We start from the raw sequence: 22781 nt of genomic DNA, 5'->3' as shown, positions 1-22781 counted from the left end.
ATTGCCTGTCTGGGTTCTACCGAATGAGCTAAGCTAACACATCTCTCTAGCCACTTCCAAGTGTGCTTGATTAGAGAGGACAAACCACATCCACTCACTCATTCCACTTGCACTCTCACGTGTTTTTCTCACTCATACACCCACTCGTGCGACGGGACGACGCAGCGGCATCTGTTCAACACGATGGAAAGTGATGTTCTGAGGTTGGAACACAGTGGTAAGCCTCAAGTGCCTAAGAACATGGAAAGAAGGACCTCCCTCTTCCATTGCTCTTACGCGCTCAGGTTAAGTTTGTAATACGACTCATTGGAGAGCTTATCACGAACACCGTATTGAGTGACACAGTTCCGTTAAAAGGACGGCGCTTCCTCAGCTCCGGAGCTGCCGCTTAACGCCTCCATAGTTACTCTCCATTTACTCTTTCTTTCCTTTAGAATGTAGACAACATCGTATTCCACGCGTCACAACGACCAAGGTGGCTAATGCAGGTCTGGTAGGAGCATAGAGCTGTCATATTAACCAGAAACCAAGACAGCGGGGGGGGGGGGGGGCATCTCAGCACGTGAGAGCACATCATCTTGCCATTATCGATACGGTAGGGCCAACGTGTTACGAACCGCGTTTCCTACGATCACCGTGCGCCTTTCATTCATGTCGCAGCACAAGGTTTACACCGATACGCGTTCCCTATGGATTCCAAGCACACAAGTGATGGCAAACAAAACACACACACTTCGCGCATGGCATGACACACGGAGCCCAGCGGAAGCGACTTGCATTGGATTGGATACCATTGCGCCGAACGCACGTGTTTTCACAGGTGGAAAGCCTGTGGCCAAATCTGGCCGAATTTACAACATCAATCAAGCAATGGGAGCATCGAGCATTGTGAGAGGGATTTGCTACCTTACATCTCCTCTCTCTGCCAGCATTTCTTGTAGGATTCCACCTTCTTCTAATTTCTGTGGGCAGGAGGGACGGATAATATAGAACCGAGGAACAGCTCTTGTTTACACGGAACCTCCGTGTGGTTTCGTCATGCAGATTGAGCGTGTGCAAAAGTAGCCCGGAGCACAGTATCTCAGTGCGTTGTGATTCCACGCCGAAACTAGAATGTGAATTGGGCTCGAATCCCGGCGCCGGCAGTGGTTTTTCGGTTATTCCCGTGCGTTTTCCTCAGGCGCTTTGAAACAAATGTCAGCGGAGCTGCCTGCAAGGTCTGCACAGTAGGCACGATCCTAACCAAGCAACATACCGCACCAACGGCTGTCACATTGCTCAGTAATGAGAAGCCACTAACCAAACAAGGAACAATTATCATGCATCTCCTGTTTATACGTTACACGTGATGATTTTTTTCTTTCTTCTTTTTCTTTTTCACTTAGATAGTAGAAACCACCAACATACTCCACTGTAAAACAGGTTGATCCTATTGATACCGCTGAAGCACTGTCCTCTGAAGCGGTTTGTACCACCAACATATTAACAACAGGGCAACGACCTACGCTCATTCTCTACAAGCGGTAATACGCCTCCGCGTTCACACGCTGTGGTAGTTGATTTCCACGTGATCTTCATAAAGTAGGGCAAGCGCGCAGGCTCATATGGTGCGCTTGGTATATAAGAGACGATCGGTGGAACCCTAATGTTGCTGCTACGAAAGCTACCTGAGTTGCAATAATGTCAGCTACAATAGGCATTGCAATCGGAATTTTGTCTTCTGCCTTTCTCGGGGTCACCGCCAGTGCAGCAGCAAGGCCTGACCTATCGAACTACCAGAACCTCGATGTGGTAAATAATTAACTTCACATATTATAAGATCAATATCATACATATTTGTATGCCGAGCCCTCTTGCACCTTTTTGATTTCCGGTGTATAAAGATTTGATATATTATTGCGACGAACAAGGGTCTCAACAGTTATTTCAGCTCTGGAGGGTGTTGCGCACCTCAAGTAGTCGGCAAAAGAGCGGTGGTGACGTCGCTGTCTGCGCTCTCACGTAGCGTCACAGAAAATGTAATGTTTCACGATCTTTGTCTTGTTGTTCTTTTTTGTTTGTTTGTTGTTGTTGTTGCAAAGAGCTTTGCGCATCACCACTACATATCAGCGCTTATCGCACCGGGGAAGGGCGACAGCTGTGTCCGTCAGCATGAAGCGCCTGATACGGCAAGGGACTGCGAACAGAAGGAAGGAAAAAGAAATACAAAACAAAGATCGTGAAATATAACGCGATAAGGGTTTGCCAACATCGCATATGACATTTTTCTGTGACGTTAAGTGTGGGCGGAGGTACTGACGTCACCGTTGCTCTTTTGGCGATCACTTTCTGTTTACAGCTGGCGGTCGAGGTGAAGTACTTGGGTCTACATCACGCGCTGTGTTTAATTACTTCAGTGCTTCATCAGTGCTTCGAGCAGATCATGTGGCGATCAGGCTTTAATAATGCAATTGCGCAGTGTTTCCTAAAGCCAATAATTAAAAAGTTGATTGAAATATGTCTGCTAATCAGCCCCTATAATTGAGGAAACGGTTTCGTAGCAGCAGCCCGTCGAGTAATCCAATGGCGAAAGTAAAACCGCCCTAAGGCAACTCCGCTTTTTATGAAAATTTGTTGCAGGTAAACACCCTTTATAATATAAATACCAAATAAACGAGATGTGGACGGGGAACGACATATGTACGACGGAGAAATATGTCGCTAGCGTGTTTTCGGCGCGGTTTCGCGTGTTCTTTCCTGGGGGCGCATCCTGCTGACATAGCCCAGTAAGGCATCTGTCCGGTACTGACATGGCGATGTTTGAGCACTTAAAAACATATGCTACACGTGCAGCCAAGGAGCTCCGGCTTATTTTTTGGCTTACATCACTGGCTTTGCACTGGGTTTCCAGTGATGAGTTAGCACACACTGACGGGAGGAATCACGTGCAACGTTACTTTCTGACGCCATCCGTTCAAACGTTGCCTTCCTGTGTACTGCTGACGATGGTTTAATGAATAAGGCAGAAACAGCAGTCCAGTACTGGCATAGCGACGTTTGACCACTTACAAAAATACGTCACACGTGCAGCCGAAGAGCTCAAGCTAATTTTTTTCCCCTTACATACTTTGCACTTTGGGTTCAGTGGTGAGTTGGCGCACCCTGACGGGAGGAATCGCGTGCTACGTGGCCTTCTACTGAGGGATGTTGAGGACCTATCCCATCAAAAAAAAAAAACCTCTCCTGGAGGGTTTGCTCTTTGGAAGTGAACCATGGCGATATGATCCCTTATTACCGTGCGCGTGGCGTCAGGGTCACTAACGGCATGTAGGTTTGTCTCAAGTACGTGCGCTCCTGCTGCAAGGTTGTCCGCCTGTTCATTGCCGTCTATGCCCACATGTGAGGGCATCCAGTGGAGGCAGATGTTATAATTTACGTCCTCAAGCGTTCGTATTAGGTCTCTAACTTGCCACGCCACGGTGTCTTCGTGGTTTGGGTGCTGGATTCGAAGAAGGGCTGAGCGGAAATTAGTCAGGATGATGCTGGTTGAGGAAAGCTCTGACTTGTGGGTTCTTCAGAGCATGTTCTACGGCTATGAGCTCGACAGTTGAGGAGGGGAGTTGGGTGGTGATGCGTCTACTCCGAAATAAGTTCAGGACTGGGATGCGGAATGCAGCAGCGTTTGATCTGGGGTTTTGGAGGACAAAACCATCTGTAAATATCTTCAGTGGTCGTCGAGTGTCGTCTGAACGAAGTCAGAGGCGACTGATTTGGAGACGATTGCCGGGACTGTATTCTTCTTCCGAAAGTATGGTATGGACTTGCATTGGAAAGTATGGTATTGCATTGCCTACGGTATTTCAGGACTTAGCTAACAGGAAGAAGGTGTGCACGAGGTTTTCGACGCGTGAGTGCTTGTGCGCCTTGACGGGCTCAAGAATTCCTCTTCCAACTGGTGTTCTCCGAAGTCGGTCAAAGAGGAGTAGTAATTTGCCCAAATGCAGTTAGCTGGAGCAGAAGGGTTCTAGCTTCCAGATAAATCTCTGAGTTATTTGCTACTCCTGGTAAACCAAGAGCAGTTTTGAGGCCGCCTCTGTTTATGCGCTCTCATGCCTTCTGGTGTCGCAGGTGAGTGTGTATGGCAGTACCCCAGTTCGTTCCACTGAGCCTCCTGTGGGCATTCCGGTAGTGGGCAGTTGTTGTCATGAGGGCTGTTGCCTGCGGTTTTCATGACTGCCGGTCATTCATGATCAGGCCTAAGATTGTTTCTTGTTTCACCCTGGGTATTTTTATGCCGTTGATGTATGAGGCTGGCTGGATTCGTTCGCCGTTTCTTGTTGATAGTCATGTAGGACGATTTTTCGTCTGAGATGGAGTGTCCCACGGAGCCCAAGTATTCCTTGAGGGGTTTTGGAACTTTGAAACTTGCCGATGAGCAATACCGAAATGTACCATGGAAACATGCCATGTGAGAACAGATCATTTTTGAAATGAAAAAGAGACAACTGGATGCCGAATCAACGGTATGTATGTACACCAAAGCACGCTTTGGGTCCCCATATTCACGGCGTAGTCGTTGTATCAGTTAAGAACGTGTTAATTATGAACAACGAGTTGGCTGCGTGCTCGCATTCCAAACCAAAAGGTATCGGCTCAGGATGCTGGTAGTTTCGTTTAAAAACGAGAAAATGTGTGAGCAGTATGTCGCATGCCAGGTAAGCCAAAGGGGCTCAAAATTTAATCCACGAGCCGGCCACTGCGGAGGTCGCGCATATTCATAGTTGTCTTGCATCATAAATTAACTGTGTAATGCTATAATACTTTAGGGCTGTAATTACACAAGCTTACAGGTAGCACCCTGTGTTCACCATCACGTCTTGCAGTGCGGTCGCGGGAGGCCACTGTGTGCATACATTGTGTCCTTACAAGCATCAACGAGGACGAACGGTTGTAGTAAACGGAGCCAGTTTTCCTCGGTTTCACTATTTTTGCGTGTTTGCCATCCATCACGGCCACAAAGTTGGGGAACTATCACAGCGCTTCAAAGTAACCTGTTTTAAATCTGGATAAATCTGGATAATCTCTAGTGCTCAAAATGCCACATATTGACGAACTTACGTTATAGCGTCTCGCTTTGTCATAGCATTATTTCGTAATTATTCACTGTGGGAGCTTCCTATACAACGCGATATGCAAAAAGTGCGAATTCGTAAATTTCGTTTTGTCCCATAGTTTTATACGTATGGATGGGACGGTAGCGTACCTCCCCCCCCAAAAAAAAAGAAAAAGAAAGGAAAAGATCAGGAAAGATCATAATTGTTGTTTGAGTGGGAGAGGATCATTTCCAAGAGAGGTTCTTCTCCCGTTCTAATTGCACTGCCAACGGTGCGGGTTCATGGTGGTGAACTGTACCTCTCTATGCCACCGGTATATGCGAAGAACGTTTTACTGCAATGAGTAGTGTACGAAGGCAGTAGACAGAAGAACATGGCCTGTCCAACGCCTAAAGCAATGGGGACAATGAAACGCAGGAATTGGAAGCTCCCAGAGGAGAGGATCGTGAATATAGTCCAATTGCCGGGAGTATACATTTTTAATAGTTTAAAACGCACCGGCTTTCAACAAACAGAAGAAAATACAGTTAACGTTTCGGGTCCCATTCGAGCCCCATCATCAGAATGACGCTGTCCTGGTCGTCACCGGGCATTTACGTAGAAGCATTCTGGGAGGGGGCCTGGTTGTCGATTGATTCTACGTAAATACCCGGTGACGACCAGGACAGCGTCATTCTGATGATGGGGCTCGAATGGGACCCGAAACGTTAACTGTATTCTGTTATGTTTGTTGAAAGCCGGTGCGTTTCAAACTATTAAATGAGGGGATCGTACCTGAACAATCCCTTTTCTGCACTCTAAAAACTGAATTTCAGGGCATAGTAGGCTATGCTCCAACCATGGCCACGAGCGATAGGGTCATGGCTTCTGATTCGAAGAGAGAGGAGGGCGGACGTTTTTTTTTTTTGTGTCACTTCTCATATATCCGAATCGACACAAGGGAGGCGGGTTATGGCAGGATCGGCTCGCAGTTGTTTTCCACACAGACGCGGGCGTCGTCACGACTTTAGCAAGAAAAGAAGCAAGCCGGATGGAGGATAGAGGTGCGTAGAGGGTGCACGCGTTCGTCGGGGAGGGCAACCTATTAGATGGGTCTTGGAGCAAGACCTGAATTCTCCAGAAAGAGGACAAGGTCTCTTGCTTTAGCAGAACGTGCGGCAGAACTACCACACACACACACACGCACACACACACCATTGTGACAAAAAGGTGTACGCTCCACTGTGTCTTCCAATCAGAAGTGAGCCAGGGCTATTGTTCGCGGCAATGGTTGGCGCAGAGTGCGCTATGCGATGAAGCTGTTTTTACTGTGTTCCAAAGGTGCGACCTTTACGCCACAGCTGTCTCTGCTTTACATCACATTCATCACCGTCACACTGCTGCGGCGTCACGGTAGAAAACGAAGACACACAGCCTTTATATCACTCTCTCCTACACTCTTTCCCGCTGAGTCTTATTTACGAACGCTTTATGCATTTAGAGGCATGTTTAAGCGCACATAATTCGAAGGAACCTGTTGGAGGTGGGTTACGGAAAAACGATCACTGGCTAGTATAATGTCCCGCATATTCATCTCTATACTCTCCTTATGCGCTTTGCTATGCGGAGCAGAATGTATTCAAAAGCGGCCGCATCCATTCTCAAAACCTTGCGGTAGGCACATGGGTCCTCGTCTCGTAGCTCCCGCAGAAGGCCATTTTGCAGACCGTGCTCTTTCCTGAACACCCATTCTTTCGTCCATATCTTCCTTAACCACTTCTTCTCATGGCAGCATTCACTATCGTCAATGAGAACAGCAAGAGACAACAATTTTCGCTTTCTTTCGTCCATTGCGTACCAAGCGTCGTGCACGTAAAATTAATGCTGCAACCTTGAACCGCAGCGCGAACATTATCCACGGCATCTAAGCTGACAGCAGATTGGAACACTATCGGTGTAAGCATTCCAGAAGGGCCTGGCCTCAGCGCCTTATCATTTACCATCTGGCTCGTTCAGTCGCTGCGCCGTCAGAAAACACGCTGGTGTGAATACACGGTAACTCGTTGCACTGGTCTTCGAGCAACAGAGTGTTACCGCGTCAAAACAAGCTGCGTGTGTGCTGCTTCGCAGTACTTTCCAATAATTCAGCCTCCAGGCGCACTTGTAACGTGTCTCTGGAACATCTAGATCTGTATTGTGCATCGTTTCTCATTGTGTTGTGAGAATCACAATGTTCATGTAGTCTCTTTCTCACAGTGCTATGCTACCCCGTATACCTACCACGCATACTACAAGAACTATCTGGAAGACAGGGGTATGACTTGTTTCGTCGAAAGGCAGCTCTATCCAGCCAAGAATAAAGTGGCAACATTCAACTACGCGTCCAGGGATAATAGCGGACAAATGTAAATAATATCTGGGAAACCTAGGGGTCTTCGTTTTCCGGTTTTATGATATTGCAAATTCCAGTAGGAAAAATTCAGGAGGAAAAATCGGGTGCGATTTACACACGAGAATTCGGGGAGAAATCGGGTGCTATTATCTCTGTTTGATATGCCACCGGGGAATTTTCGAGGGGGGGGGGGGGTATACGTCTATTTCTGAAAAGTCAGCCTGACCGAAGTTTCGGGTGAAACGAAAGGCATATGAAACAAGCCACTGCTGTGACACTAGAACCAATAATCGCTATATTTTCGTTCGGAACTCGTATAATGAATGACCGCGGTATTCAAACACTTGCCGGAGCTCCAGAGAAGCTCGTCTTTGACTCCTGCAGGAGGGAATTATAAGCGGAGAACAAATGGATTGTCACAAATAGCTCTCTTTGCTGATATTATGATTAACTTTTCCGACGGTTTAGCGAGAACGACAAGTTGAAGGACCGCAAAGATTTCGGGTAGATATCTGGTTTTACCCGAATTCTTGAAAATTTGTTCGGGGTGAACTCTCGTGAAAAATCGTGTTTAACCCAAAAACGAAGAACCCTAGAGAAACCTTGGTGTTGTCGTACTGTTCGAGTACGAAAAGTAAGTATTTCACAAATATCTACATCTGGGTGCGATGAGACCTTTTCCTTTGAAATGCCAACACTGGGGAGTCTGTCACTTATGAACCAAATGGATGTAAATCATTGGCCTCCTTCCCTCTTTTCATGCAGAGTCACTCTGTACAATCAAGACTACCTTCTCAGATCCAGCCCGGGATATAACGTCAGCAACTTTGTAGACTTTCCACGTAAGTAAGACTCAAAGAGAACCACATGTATTGAACATGAGGCGCAATGGTGTTAAATAAATTCACTAACCAACTAATCCTCACAGCACGTGCTTTGCGGCAGCCATGTACCCAGAGACCTTAAAAAGACTATCAAACTATTTTTTATTGTTGTCATTTAACTGAAGAGCTTTTGGATCCTAAGCACAGAAGAGAAATTTTCTTGTCGCAAGGAGCACGGTGCTCTAGGAGTGCATATGAACAACATGCGATTTGATACAATGCTGATGCACAGGGCGAACAGCCACAGCCGGTGGCGTGACCGCTTATTGCATTGTTGCAAGTAGAGAGTTTTAGTTAGAGAGGGATCCCGAACCCTACGGGGTCTTCTGGACAAGGCTTCTACGAGTATGTACTCAAGCCTTATTCGAGCATGTAATAAAGCTTTCCCCGGATTGCGTAATGTTTCATCACAAAGTACCGCTCCCCAAAAGCCTCGCGTAAGGCAGGTTGGGACAAAAGTGTGGGAAACACGCGAGCGGCGTATTTTTGTTCGGTGCGACAGCCTATAGCGTCTGCCTGAAGCGGGTGAGTTCACTGTTTCGGGGGCGTGGAAGGATCCGCTGTTAGCGACACACAGCAGATGCTTCCAGTTCCCAGACACACCCAAGCGACACCTGAACATACCAGGGTGTGTCTGCAACAGAGCACGCCTCTCCGAAGCAGTGGACTCACACGCTTCCGCCGGCCGCTGGGAAGTCGCACCGAAGAAAAAATACGCCGCTCGCGTGTTCCGTAAACTTTTCTCACAACCTGTACTAACTCTTGTCGATCATCGTCACTGAGATAATACAAGGCGTGTCACCTAACGTGTCATTAAATTCTATGTAAAAATCTACTTGTGTGAATACTATGGAGTGAACAGTTTTCATCTCAGGGGGGAGTTCGCCATTAGGCCTGAGCACTTTTTCTTTTTACATAAACACAGAGCGCATGCAGGATTTACACCTTTCTAGTACATAATGCATTCACTACTACAAACGGGGAAAATGCGAATACCGTCATTTCGAAGAGCGCCATTTGGCGGCCAAGTTCAGTTCTGCGTCATGATAATGACAGGTGTGGCCATGGAGGTAAGAAACTAAGGAGAGGGCTAAAAGATCGGAAGGCCGTGGGACCCCTCTAGCGGTCGCTCCTGGCAATACCACGCCCATCTAGTTTCCCGGTCACGTGATCCCCACATGTTTCGGCGTTATGGCGGTCTGCGCGGAGGCTTTGAAGTTTAGCAAACTTCATCTTCAGCAAACGCCTTACCTTCAAGGAGTCCATTCGCACAATACGTTGAAGGGTATGGGTTGTTTCAACATTTGCCGCGTGATAAATCGCAGCAAAATAGCAAAACAGAAGAGAAGCCAGGCAATGTCACGATGACGTACGTACATCTTCTAGCGATTTAGTGATCCATTGCTTCCACACTGAGATGATCTATCTTGTGTTTCAACGGGTGTGATAGCTTCGAACTCCAAATATGTTATGAAACCGGAAACAAGTTATTCGGCCGCAGCTCGTCTCTGTATTCAGGTAAGATACGCCGCGGACATGGAGGACGCCATGTTTTATGACGTCTTGCCGTGACGTTTATGGGTCACGTGTGTGGGCAACTAACCACAATGCCATGCGCGGGTCACAGCACGCTCGCTTGCATTGGGAGAGGCGCTTAGGGCATCTCCTTAGTTTCTTACCTCCATGGGTGTGGCGGAAGGTAACGGTCACCCGCCCTTTCCTGTTTCCTTCTCTGCCTTCTTTCACATAACTTGGCGTTGCAACCGTGCTGCCGTTACGGGAAGAAGCTTGGAAAATATAAAGTGAAAGGGCAGATACATGGCCTTCTCGCATCGCTTCTTGTGGAGATCTGAGCGCGCGGCAGCTAATTTGCGCACTTCGAAAGTACGGTTTTCGCAATGTTTTACAGCTATTACATTGTAGTGGTGACTGTGTTTAGCTCTGAGATAGGGTATTTGCCGCATACCATTTCTCTCTTTATAATCAGAAGGGAAAAAAAACGTAAGAGTGGCATGACCAATTCCCGAGTTTACTTGGAAAAATTCAATTTCTCGCGAGTTAAATTTGACGATACTACTCACACCTGATGGCAAAACATTCCACGAGATAAACAGCTTCGATCATATGATGTTCAGAGAAGTCGTTGTTTTTTTAAATATAATTTTATGACACGATAGGTGCGACACCCCGCATAAGAGCCGTAGATAATACCTGGAAGACCAGCGGCTACAATTTTGGATGTAATTCAGTGTGGTAGTGCTGTGGGATCTAAAACGGCTGAGACACTTTGTTTTGTACAGTGTACAGTGTCTTAGCCAGTGTTGTACAGTTACTTAGCCATCAAATATGGATGTGGAAGTATGTTTGTTATTGTTCTCTGAAAGAACTTTTACAGTGCCTCGGAAGTATATCTTCATTCTATTATCGACAGAAAATGGCGCCACATCTATCGTAGTGGTTTCTCTCTCTGGTTTCCGAAAGCGCTTTGTGGCATGGCTCCGACCGGTACGTCGGTAATCCACACGCCGTTACCGATCGCTCGGCGGTGATCAGCGCGCCGCTTTCCAGAAATTATCTAATGACTTGGCGGCACGTTCCTGTCTGTGAGCCGTGCGCCAGCCCAGGTGGCCCGAGGAGGTGCCCTGGTGTGCCGTTGCAAGCCCAAGAAGGTGCCCCGGACCACGCCTATGTTGGTCAAGGATTGAATGGAGAAAAGCGAGAGGAAATGAACAACAAAGGAAGAGTAGGAGACTATAACAAGCGTACGGGGCCAAACGACGGCACGCTTTAAAACAGCAATGAGGTGCCATTTAGCATCGCTCGAAATCCTGTCTCGTTTGTCAAGATATCTACCCCAAGTTACCATGCAAAGAGTTAACATTCGCTCTGCGATGCGTTATAGCCGTGCAATCGAATAGACCTCTCCGTGTTTGTAAACAAATGACGTCATAGTGTTCGACAGCGCCACCAATTCGGTAGAGCTTAACTACACTCTAAGCCAGGTAACGCATATGTAACGGTTAAGTACCGCTTGGCCAAGAGGTACATTTTTTAAAAAATGTACCTCTTAAATTTAAGAGGTACACGCGCCCTCACATGCGGTACATGTAACGGATATCGCGCAGCGATTTAGGCCTACCCGTCGGGGTGGTTCCCCTCTTCTACGATATATTAACAGCCCCAGGAAGCTACGCTGTACGATAAATATCACAAACAAATACATTTATTCGAAAACTACATCCATTTCAGGGGTGATGCTTGTCCATCGCGAGCGTGCATTGTCATTATGCACAAACGCCGAACACACGGGGCACAACGTACATGGATGAACGCTGACCACTGCATCTCTCCTTCACCATTGCAGCTGCTCCGTGGTCACGCTTCTTTATCTCTTCCACACCTTTGGATTGCTGTTCTTCCCCAACTTCCGTTTCTTCCGCAGAATGTAACACCAACCACAGGATGATGATTGACTCACCCATTTACGACATCGCCTGGACGTAACCTAGGAGAAAATACAATGTAAAGAAATCCAACAACCGAAATAGCTTGCCTGAAACACATGCCTACTTGCTTGTGTAATCCAGGTATAAACTGCAATCTAGGCTTCTCTAATTCACGCATCAACGTTCGTGCATGAAGCGCAAAGTTCGTTGTCTCCGTCCCTCGGACGCTGTGTCCAGCCTGCCGGTGATCAGGACCACTGGGAATCACAGCGAAGATGAACGAAAATGCGTCGTGCGGACGAATAATTACTTCACAGATACAGTCGACCCCCGTTTATCCGGACGGTGCCGTTCCCGGCGAAATCGTCCGGATACCGGGGCATCCGGATAAATGAAACAACCGAATAGAAACGTTCTACAGAGCAAGGTTTAATTAAAACACAGAAATCTTGTCAATGACAGCTGTTACATAGTAGTATACGCACTCGATTCCTGGAAACTTTTGCTAACTGCATAGAGTTGAGCCACGCTGTGGCGCTCGAGAATGTCAGTGCGGACGCAAAGTGTCAATGTCGGAGCCTTATTTCTCACTGGCGTCATTGGCACCGTCTTGCTGCACATCATCGGAGGCACCAGCAGCAATCACACCGTCATCAATCATAGCTACACACGCGCATAGGTCGGCGAGATCATGATCGCGGCAGCCTTGCCAGTACTTCGTGATCGCACTCATGATCGCCATCATCAGGCTTTGATAAGGCATTGCGATCATGATTGCGCCGACCTATGCACACGCGCCATCATCCTTATCAACGTCAACGTAGTCAGGAACCGCAGCATCATCTACGGCAGTCGCAGTGAGCCTCTGCGTCAAGGATCGCAGCTCAGCTAGGGGAATGTCTTCATCGGCCAACGGGCCGTAAGCAGCAGGCCCTCGGGTTGGAGTTTTCCCCTCTAGAACCGGACAGTTGCTCAAGATATTTCCAAATGACTCAACTGGTCAAAGTGACCCAACGCAAACCAATAGAAAAGGGGGTCATCGTGCACGGTTGTCTCCCCTACGGAGGAATGCATGTCCCTGACGTGTGAGGGAATAACCCCAACACAGCGAATAGGGTGACGAAGCGGGGTCAGCGTCTCCTCTTACACACGGTAGTCCGGATAACTGAAGCTGAATTACAAGAATTTTCGACTTTCGTTCCCTGGAATTCTTGTCCGAGTCCGGAAGCTGAAGTCCGGATAAACGAGAACAAAATACATGGAGGAAAATCCGTTCCCGTGCCTTTTGTTCGGATACCGCGGGATCCGGATAAATGAAGTCCGGATAAACGGGGGTCGACTGTATAATACGCACCTTAAATGACTCCAATCTTGAAAGCGTCGAACAAGTTTCTTCAAAGACCGAGCAGACTCGTCCTCGCTCCCCGACGTTTCAAAACAAACTGATTTGCCAGCGGTTGCAAGAAACGCATTCTTCCCAAACGTGCGATCCCTCACGGTCACGGGTTCTAGTTATTGCACTTCTTTGATGGAATGATAGTGCTGGTCCATTACGGCACTGCTGCATAAGGGAATTTATTGACTGGTATTCGGAATCACGCGAAATATTTTTGCATCGCATGGAGATCGTGAGAAGGCGTTCGTACTCATGCGCCGGAAACACGCGGTACACATGAGGTACAGCTGCTATAGGCCGCGCTTAAAAGGTACCTAGCCGGTACGGATGGGTCTCGGAGCCCTTGTACCGCTTGAAATTCGCAGTGGCCGCGAACTGTACCTGCTGGTTGAGAAGTGTACCTCATGTGGACCGCTTGGCCCAGGTGCGGGTCTTCTTTCATGCGGTACATATCGGGTGCCGGATTTAGAGTGTACGCTGGAAGTGAGGGGCGAACAAGGACGCGACCGAAAGCCACAGTCTTCAGGAGATTACGATGCTCCCTGAAAGGGACGCGACCTTCGGTCCTACGTTTGTTTCAATAGGAGGCAGCGAACAGTTCCCATTTGTGGAAACCAGCCCTCCGCTTCCGATTTGTTTCGGTTTCAGTTGTAGTTGTTCGGTTTCGATTTCTTGGGTAGAGGTCTATTTCCAAAAACCTGTGGCAGGAAGCAGCCTCACACTAGCGACAGGATGCGCTCGTGATGCCGTCAAGGCTCCGCGCTTCCGTTTCCCTTCGTTTTATCTTCACAGCTCACGAGCCGCTTATACGTGCTTGAGCTATGCCGCTGTATGTCACACGGAGAGAAGTAGCATACGATGACGTCCTCTCCATCCGCCGGAAGCTGCCGTTTACGCAATGGTCCAGGGAAAATGGCGGGCGCCCAAACCACGTGATCCCCAGGAGCCACTCACAACGTCTCTGCTGGCCAGCGCGGGAAAAAAGCTCGGGCCCAGTGCGCATGCGCAGACGACCTCCTTTCCCAACCTCCTTCCCCTTCTCTCCTCGGGTTTTTCGTCTCTCCTCTCGTCCCCCCTATCCCCCCAGCCTCGTCCGTTTGTGGTTTGTCTTCGGCGCTTGCTGTCTTGCTGTAGAGGAACGATCATGCTGTCCCAAAGCAAACAATCAAAAAGCGATGGTGTATGACAAATCAACTTTATTTGTCCTCGGGAACTGCCTCGAAAAAGCTAGAGTACATATCTTTTTACGTCTTGTAACAGGCTTCACTGTTCTTGTGGAGCTTTAGGTGCTTCGACATCGAAGGGCAGTTCAAAAGCCAATGCTGAGCTATGTGCGTCGTTGTTGCCGATGGCTGCGGTAGAACTAAAACAAAACAAAAAATATATTGATGATCCGTAACTCTGCACGAAAATCACTGCTATGATAGGTAATCGATCTTGATTTCGTATTTGAACACCAAGGCATTCGTCACGAATGTTCGTAGATCACAGTGAATGAACGGCTGCGACGCGCATGAGCGGCAGCTAGCATAACCACACATAATTTGATTACCGGCATACCAGAAACGTACAATTTACGGCAATGCACTGCACAATGAAACGCCGCTAACGTACTGAGTGACTCGTAAATGCTGTACGTAATACACCTAACGTGATAAACCTGCATTACTTCCTTCAGTCACAAAAAAGTAATCAAACTTGTCTTACCGATCACCTGCAGTACGTCGGAAAGAGTGCAGACTTCCTCTCTGACGATTTCTGCGTCCTTTGGAGGTGCAGGGATTCTATGTCATGTTCGTCTTCCCGCTGTTGTGATGATAAGGTGGATGTGCCATTCCGTTCTCACATTAGCAGTTCGCCACAATCTAAATCTAAAGCATTCAAAACTCTCAAACTACCCCCGAGCGTCTGCGTGCACAACGGTTGCAGTCCGAGAGAACACGCGTGGTCGGACAGACGCGATGTCTCCTGTCGTTTTTCTCTTTCCTCCGTTCGGCTGCTTCCGTTGAGCGGTTCGCGCGTTCGGATGCTCGCTCCTCAGTCAAATGACTCTCGCCCAATCAGCGCAAAGAAAACTGACGCCAGTTTTCTAGACCAATGAGCATCCAAATATTTATTCATATATTGCGCAGCCAATCAGAGATCGTTAGCGTACGCGCGCCGGTGGCGACATTATTTTGGAGGCGGTGCGTTTCGCTTTAGAGCCGGCGGCTGTCCTCTCGTTCTGCGATGCGCTATTTTCACGTGGAAATTGATTTTCTCCAATGTGTGCGCAACAGAACCCTCGCGCTTACTCTGTAGGTCACCTACGGTGATGTTTTTTTTCTTTCGGCAACTCATTTTATTCGTTGGGGAACACTCAGTACTGTAAAACGAAGCAAACAAAAAAACTTGGGGGTCACCTCAGTGCTTCTTTAATAGGTAGCATTCGAGATGCTTGCGGTGCACTGATTCCCTATAGCGTGGTGTGATTTCTCTTGTTCTTCATTTTGAGCTGGGGGGCATATTCCCGCTTCCGCTGCGCACGTCTACGCGTATGTTTGAGCCTAAGTCACGTCATTACATACGTTCCTCTTTCCACCGTTCCTTACAGGGACCATGAAATGATTTCCGCGGGTTCCGTCCACTGTGCCGCAAACGGTTCTCACAATCAGCCCCGCGCCATCTGTCGAGGACGCATGTAATACGCGCACATCCAGGCGCTAATCCGGCGAAAACGAACATGGCAGTGGGCGTTTGTGACCGCTTTCTACGTCGAGAATGTCGAGCCTCTTGAACATGAGTGCGCTGGAATTCCGTATTCGAGAACTGTCGCTCACGCAGAACTGTTGTTCGTGCTTTAGCGTGGTGGAAAGTGTGTTCTTCGCAGCAGAAGATTCCTCGTCCAGAGGTTAGTCGGAGTCACATTCGCTCTCAGCAGTAGCTCACCGTGCCGTGAACATGGACTGCTTTGTGAAATTTCTATGTATCAGGGAGAAGCATTTGCGTAAGCCGAAACAAGCGCTGTTTTTTCGTCGTCCAGGTGTTCATGTGTGAAATGCAAACCGACGGATACTACGGATGCATACTACGGTTTTTGCTGCCGAGAGGTAGAGAATGCGTGTGGAAGGCAGACAGACAATTGCATCAGAACTAACGAATATTTCGAAATACTGTGCCTTGACACCGAAGTACTGCAAGTGTCTTTTACATACATCCGAGAAACCGAAGAGCATGGCAACATACACGGCAGCGCAGTGTGGTCTTTACGCGCTACTTGAACGGCAAACTGGACGGAAAACCTTATTTCTGCAGGAAATTTCGTTATACCACCTGTCTTCCATTCACAAGAAGGATATGGGGTGCTCCGAGAAAATGCAATAGAAAGTACTCCACTGGATCTCGATCTGCGTCATGCATGCTATTAGGGATGCTTTCCCATCAGTGCGCTGACTTGTAGAAATGTTGTCAGCATATTTTCATTTGTTGTTTGCTGCAAGTTTTTCTCATTGCTTTTTCTTTGCTGTCACAGCATATTATAATTACTAGTTTGTTCCTGGAGGGTTAAGTAACCTGTGGGCATAGATGTATTTGTAGGTTATACTCGTGAGGAGTAAGTAAGGTAATTTTCATCAGTGTCATTCAGCTGAACCGTGTTCATAACCTTTTAGTGACTACGTTTCCAAATGTCAATTAATACTTGAACCAAGATTGGAATTTAACACTTAACTTTGTTTTGCTAAACGGAGTAACCGATTCATTATCACATTCACCAACTAACATTTGTAAAGGAGGACTTGAGGGCTGACTTCAAGTATTATTAACCCTTGATCTCGATTCAAAGTTAACCATGCACCATTGGTGTGCATAGTACTCCAAAATGGTTAAATAATTTATTGCATAAGTTCTCTGTTACCGTAATTGAGATGTACTTTTGTAAAGTACTTTTGACAGTCCTGCAAATTGAAACTGACTTCAGTGTAGACTGCAAATGCATCGTAACATTTGATTGAAATATAATATAAGAGCAGAAGCAACGTTTTGTTACAACTCAAACTATATCTTTCTTTTTTATTGTCCAGAGATTTAGGAAACAGAGTAGGACTTCCTGCCCTCTGATGTTTTGACGTACTTGATAGAGTTGTAAAAGCTGCAACAAAATAAACAAGAGAAAGAGACGTATAAACAGTTTTGTCTTTTGCTTTTGAATTTAACAAGCTAGTTATATTTTACCATTTGTTCACTTTTGTATTCTCTGTTGGTGAAAAAGATTACAGGAGAAAAGATTACAGGAACAATAATGCTGCAGATCAAGCAATGACCTGTCATCTTGATGAAGATCAGAACATTTCTTCGCGTGACGCGGCGGATCGTAGCTCGTAGCGGCGAAATAGCTGAATGCTTCATTAACGTAAAAGCGTTGGAAGTGAGCGTCATTTTTAAAATGGCGTTTAGCAATAAGATAATGTGCGTCAACTTTGTTCTCTACAAAATTAACTCTCACGTGGCAAGGGTTGACCAATCCCTGGGAGCCCTGAACCCGAAACACAAGTTGCTCTTTTTCACCGTTCGCTGGCAGCACCGTCCATGTTCCCGCAATCTTCAAAATATTTATACGTAAAAAATATGCCGAATTGAGAAGTTATGCTCTCTGTGTCTTATCAAACAACGATGTTGTGCACGACAGTGGGCAAAAATATGGGTGTTATTTTTCACTTTTCGGCCCCTTTAACCGTATCCAGTGCACTGTGGGCGCCGTTACCGCGGAAAAATAGCGGGGCATGACTGCCGGATACATCCCTTTAAAGCATGCCTACTTCATCACCATCCAGTTCTCTGGACCAATTGTGGAAAACCGCTTACAAAAACCAAAACAAAAAGAAAACAAACAAAAAAAAACAATCGCTTAAAATCCACCATGAAAAATATATCGTTAGGAAATATCTCGTTAAAAATAAAGTGTTTCAAAATATATCCTTTAGCCCAACACGACAGTGGAGTAATACATATGTGTCTCTATGCAGAGGACAGCTTATGTAGAGCTCTCACCCCCTACCTAGTAGACTGTCATGGCTCCCATGTTTTACTGTGTGTGTGTTCTTGCTACGTTTTCTCTTCTAGTGTACAAAGGCTATGCATAAAATGCATAATGCTGTGGGCTTTGCAAATTCGATGTCTGACTTTGACGATTTCCCCAATTAATTCGACACACATATGGCTTAACTTGTCTGGAACTCCAAATCTTCAGTTGTTACCCAGATAACCGATTGTATATAACCGTATGTGAAACACAAATAACAATGTAAATAACACAAGTAGCCTTGTTCACTCTGACCTAGGTTGCCTGGCGAGTGGGAAGAACAACAGAAAAAAAAAACAGAAAGAAATTGTAAAACGGAATCATTGTACAATGAAAGGGAAGGAAGTGACGATCATGAGTGGAGGGGACTTGCAAAGACTGTATAAAGGGGACATTCAGTCACTCCGTTTGACTTCGCCTGGATATATTAGGTGCAAAACAAAACGCTGAACCTAGAACTATAAATACGTGTGCATATAACGTTGCGATGTATTTTTCCCGTTACAGATCCGAACGGGGCGTACTCTCCATTCCCTGTTCTTTACAGCAAGTGTGGGAATTGCATCATCTACAACGATCTCCAGCTTAGATGTAAGAAACATTTTTGTGTTCCTCTCTCTTGACCTTCAAGAGTATCGAATCAATTGCATCAGTGTTTCCATATGGCACACCTTTCGTTCATTTTATGAAGCGTTCAGTTTGTCACATTCGCATCAATTTGAATTACCAGCAAGGAATAGTTAGCCGAATCATCACTTTCGGAAAGGCATTTGTGTATTTCATTTCGAAGACATATAACCATAATTTGTTTACCTGGCTTACCGTGCAATAGTATAATGAGATGGAATTCCTGGAGGAGGCATATTTTCGTATTTCACTTACAGCATGTGTGCTGGCGCGGTTACTCGTGAGAGGCACAGTTGACCGGGAGAAGTCATGGTATTTTCACAAGATGAGACACTGTGTCTCAGGTGCATGGAATATTATTATGTGTTGCGATAGCCATTGATCGCTTCATCAATGTTCACGATGTTACACAGACTTTAAGATGAAAGCTTGACGTTCAATCCTAAAATTGTTTCAATATTTCCGGAGCAGTATAGATGGCTATTTGTTGTTGGCCAATATTCTTGGGCCGTGGACGGACACATCACATCAAATGGAGGGCCTACGAGTTGTTGCTGAGGTCCTCTCCAGCACTCGACTACTGCATGAACTCTAATAGGACGTACACCTTTCCATCATCACTTTCTCGTCCCTTGCACAAGGGCATTCTGGCAGTGTACAGCCCTAACGGCGGTAAACGACCCAGCACATCATCATCCCATTTATGTGTGTGTGTGTGTTGTGTGGGCTTGTGGCTAATTGTAACGTTTTGTCTTACCTTGATCAAATACCTGAGTCCAGCAGTATTTCACTATCGTTAACTTACTTTGCCTTATGACACATATTCTGTCCCTTTTTTTTTTGTCAAGAAAACATCTTTAATTTCATAAGGAGGAATTCATTCACGAGGTTGGCTTAACGACCCCCATGTTGAAAAATTGTGTGATGTCTCGAGTAGAGGCGTAAGCTGTTGGATATCAGAAGGAAAATAGATAGGACATACAGAGTAGATGTGGTGGCGTGGTGGTGGTGGAAATCTGGTGGTGTAGTACTGGTTGCGGTAGTGTAATGGTGATCAGAGAGCGCGTAAAGGGAACAAATGAGGAGAAACGTTTAAAGCGGAAGATGACTTAACTAAGTCATAAAATACAGGAGATAACACGTTCAATGCCAATGCATTTCGGTCTTATTATTTGCATTATTGAGGAATTGAACGAGCAATATTTCTTGATCTTCCTACACCATATCACTACTACTGGTATATGCGTACATTTGATGACTTAAGACTGAGTCTGCCCTCACACCCACAGTTGGCAGTTAAAAATACTGAAATACCGCCAGCCAGTCCTACGAAATTTACCAAAACTAGCCAATACTTTAGCTACCACTGTCCAGGCATCATATCATATGGGACGAGTACCCTGGAGCAGCGATAAGGAACTGATTCACACGGAACAGTGTCTCTTCGAAGTATCTGTATCTCTCGTCCTGAGACACTCTCTTTGACATTTCCTCACCGGCTCCCTTGGTTTTGTACCTTTCTATGGTAACAACAACTTCATTTTCTGATCATGAATGGGGAGTTGAATGGGGATGATGAATAGGGAGAATGGAGAACCTATGCGCTATAGTGTGACGAATGAGTAATTAAACCTTGAAGTGTAGTTCTAAAAGTACACTGTATGTTCCGAATGAACCACATGACCAGAAGCTCGGATATATATATGCATATACAAGGTCTTCCGCTAACGAGCAGGTATTTTTTTAAATATGAAAACACAATGTTTCAGCTGCAATAAATGGGGATACATTCCTCAATGACTGGGCCATGTTACGTCCGTACAAGCTATCTAGTGGAGTGTTTTCGTCCATCAATTTCCCCTAATGGCCATTTCAATAATGCAATATTGAATTTTGGCTGAATATGAATATCTGTTCTCTTTGGTGCAGTGATATACTTTTGCCGTTTTCAGAAAAAGGGTCGGACCAATATAGCATGAGCAAATTATCCTCGGCAAAAACGGCAGACTTCGAGATAATTTTGGTCGCTTCCACAGAGGCGCATTTTTTCCTCGCTGTCCAATGTGAGCGGGAAATGCATCTAGTCTTGTTCCCGCGTGGATTACATGGCACTCGCAGGACGCTGCGTAGAACCACCATGTCACCCGATTGTTGATTTGATTTGATTTGTACAAGAAAAAATGGAGATGTTAGTCCCAATCCACGCGGACTGGCTACTCCCGGACGCGTTGTTCAGAAAAGAAAGGGAAACTACACAAATCTATACACTTTAACTTTGACGTGGATCTCTGGCCTCCATCGTAGTAAACATTCTCCACCAAGTTCAGCGTCTACATGATGAAGGTTATCGTATATACCTGCAGTGGCTTCTAGGTCACTGCGGGGGACATCACTTCTTTCACTCATTTCTTTCCCTGCCCGTCTATTACGCCATTTTATCTCCCTCCTGCGTAGACTCCGGCTCGATGTGGCTTTCACCCGCAATTCAAGTGCATGATCAGATGCTGTGACACGGGCCACTGTTCCGCCTGCGGTGTCGTGGCGACCGTCCAGCACATTCTTATGGAATGTTCACTCTACTGCCCGCAAAGGCCGCTCTACTCTACTGGCCGCTCACATTAGCTGCACTCATGAATATCCTGCGATACATCGTCGGGTTCTTCACCTGTTCATGGACTTCCTGTCGTCCACTGGATTGCTCCAGACGCTTTAGTTCTTTTTTGTGTTTTCATCCTTCCTTCATCATCCTCACGTACATTCCAAGTGCAATGGGGTGGGGTACCGCACCATCGCGGTGAAACACCCCAACTCATCGTCATCATTTATTGTTTTTGTTGTTTGAAACGGAATGGATGAAAACATCACCACAAAACTCGGCACCAAAAGCAGCAGTGTAGGAGAGTCCAATTGTTCCTGACCTCTGCCGGATTCGAAACCGCAAATGTGGCGTCAGTTGGGCGATGCGGCTAAAGGATTTCGTGTTCGCTTTGTGCAAGCCACAACACCCCCATCCCTTCCGATATATCGCACAAGTAGTACCTGCCTGTGCTGTGGCACTGGTGGTAGAACGTGAATTTTGCTTGATATGGGCAAACACCATATAGTCTGGTTACTTCTTCATTGTGCGTTTTAGCTATTATATTGTATGAAGTATTCCTTCAAAAATTTTTAGGGTAACTGTGCATGGACTACATGCCTATTAATTTTTTGTCTTTGTACTGTTCGTAGCGCTAAAACGTAATATGCACGAGCTCCTGTCAAATTACATCATGGTTTTCTCTGTATTGTACTTCGAGCAGATGACACCTGCGTCTTAGTGGTGGTGGATCCTGACAACATTGATCCGTGCTGCCTGGAGATGTACGACTACCTCTGTGGCCCGACGAAGATTTTGCTCTACGACAAATGCAACTGCGCCGATGTCTACGCAACCGTGCAGTAAACACTTCAGGACTTTTTTTTAACGTTCCTGTAGAGGAATGTGAAGCTGAATGCCGGTGTAGCTGCTTAATAAAATGGCACTCTGTCTATAGCACTCAACATTTAATAACTACCCTATAGACCCAGATACAAGAATGGGTGAAAAAAAACAAAAAAACAATGAAGCTCCCACGTCGAAGAAGGTCAAGCGTTAGCTCGGCAGCGAGGTAGAATCGTCAACCACGGCCAGCACAACAAATTTCCCAAAGGAAACCCGATCCGGACCCTCCTCCAAGTCACGGATTCGCGCAAACGGAGAGATGGCCCATGAACACCCCGCGCAGTAACGGAGAGGGGTGAAGAAGTGACCCCCTGGTGGTGGGACCACTACCTTGTGTGCCTCGATACGGTCTCACCCGGTTCGGTTCTTAAACATCTTTCCCCGGATCGAAGAATGGTCCAATACAAGGCGGCGGATTCAAAGT

General features: G+C 46.5%; 1 protein-coding gene across 1 annotated transcript in view; it reads left to right on the top strand.

Moving 5' to 3' along the window:
- LOC135385848 (uncharacterized) overlaps positions 1 to 22318 on the top strand; it is a 34024-nt gene extending 11706 nt beyond the window's left edge. Inside the window, exons 2-5 of the mRNA XM_064615418.1 lie at positions 7329 to 7477; positions 8230 to 8306; positions 18757 to 18840; positions 22176 to 22318. Coding sequence (XP_064471488.1) covers positions 7329 to 7477; positions 8230 to 8306; positions 18757 to 18840; positions 22176 to 22318 — 453 coding nt within the window. The remainder of the gene's footprint in view (positions 1 to 7328; positions 7478 to 8229; positions 8307 to 18756; positions 18841 to 22175) is intronic.
- Positions 22319 to 22781: the final 463 nt, after the last annotated feature.

This window comes from Ornithodoros turicata, chromosome 1 (assembly GCF_037126465.1).
Source record: "Ornithodoros turicata isolate Travis chromosome 1, ASM3712646v1, whole genome shotgun sequence".
NCBI lineage: Eukaryota > Metazoa > Arthropoda > Arachnida > Ixodida > Argasidae > Ornithodoros > Ornithodoros turicata.
Note: the sequence above shows the minus strand (reverse complement) of the source record. Positions and strands in the feature narration are given on the sequence as shown.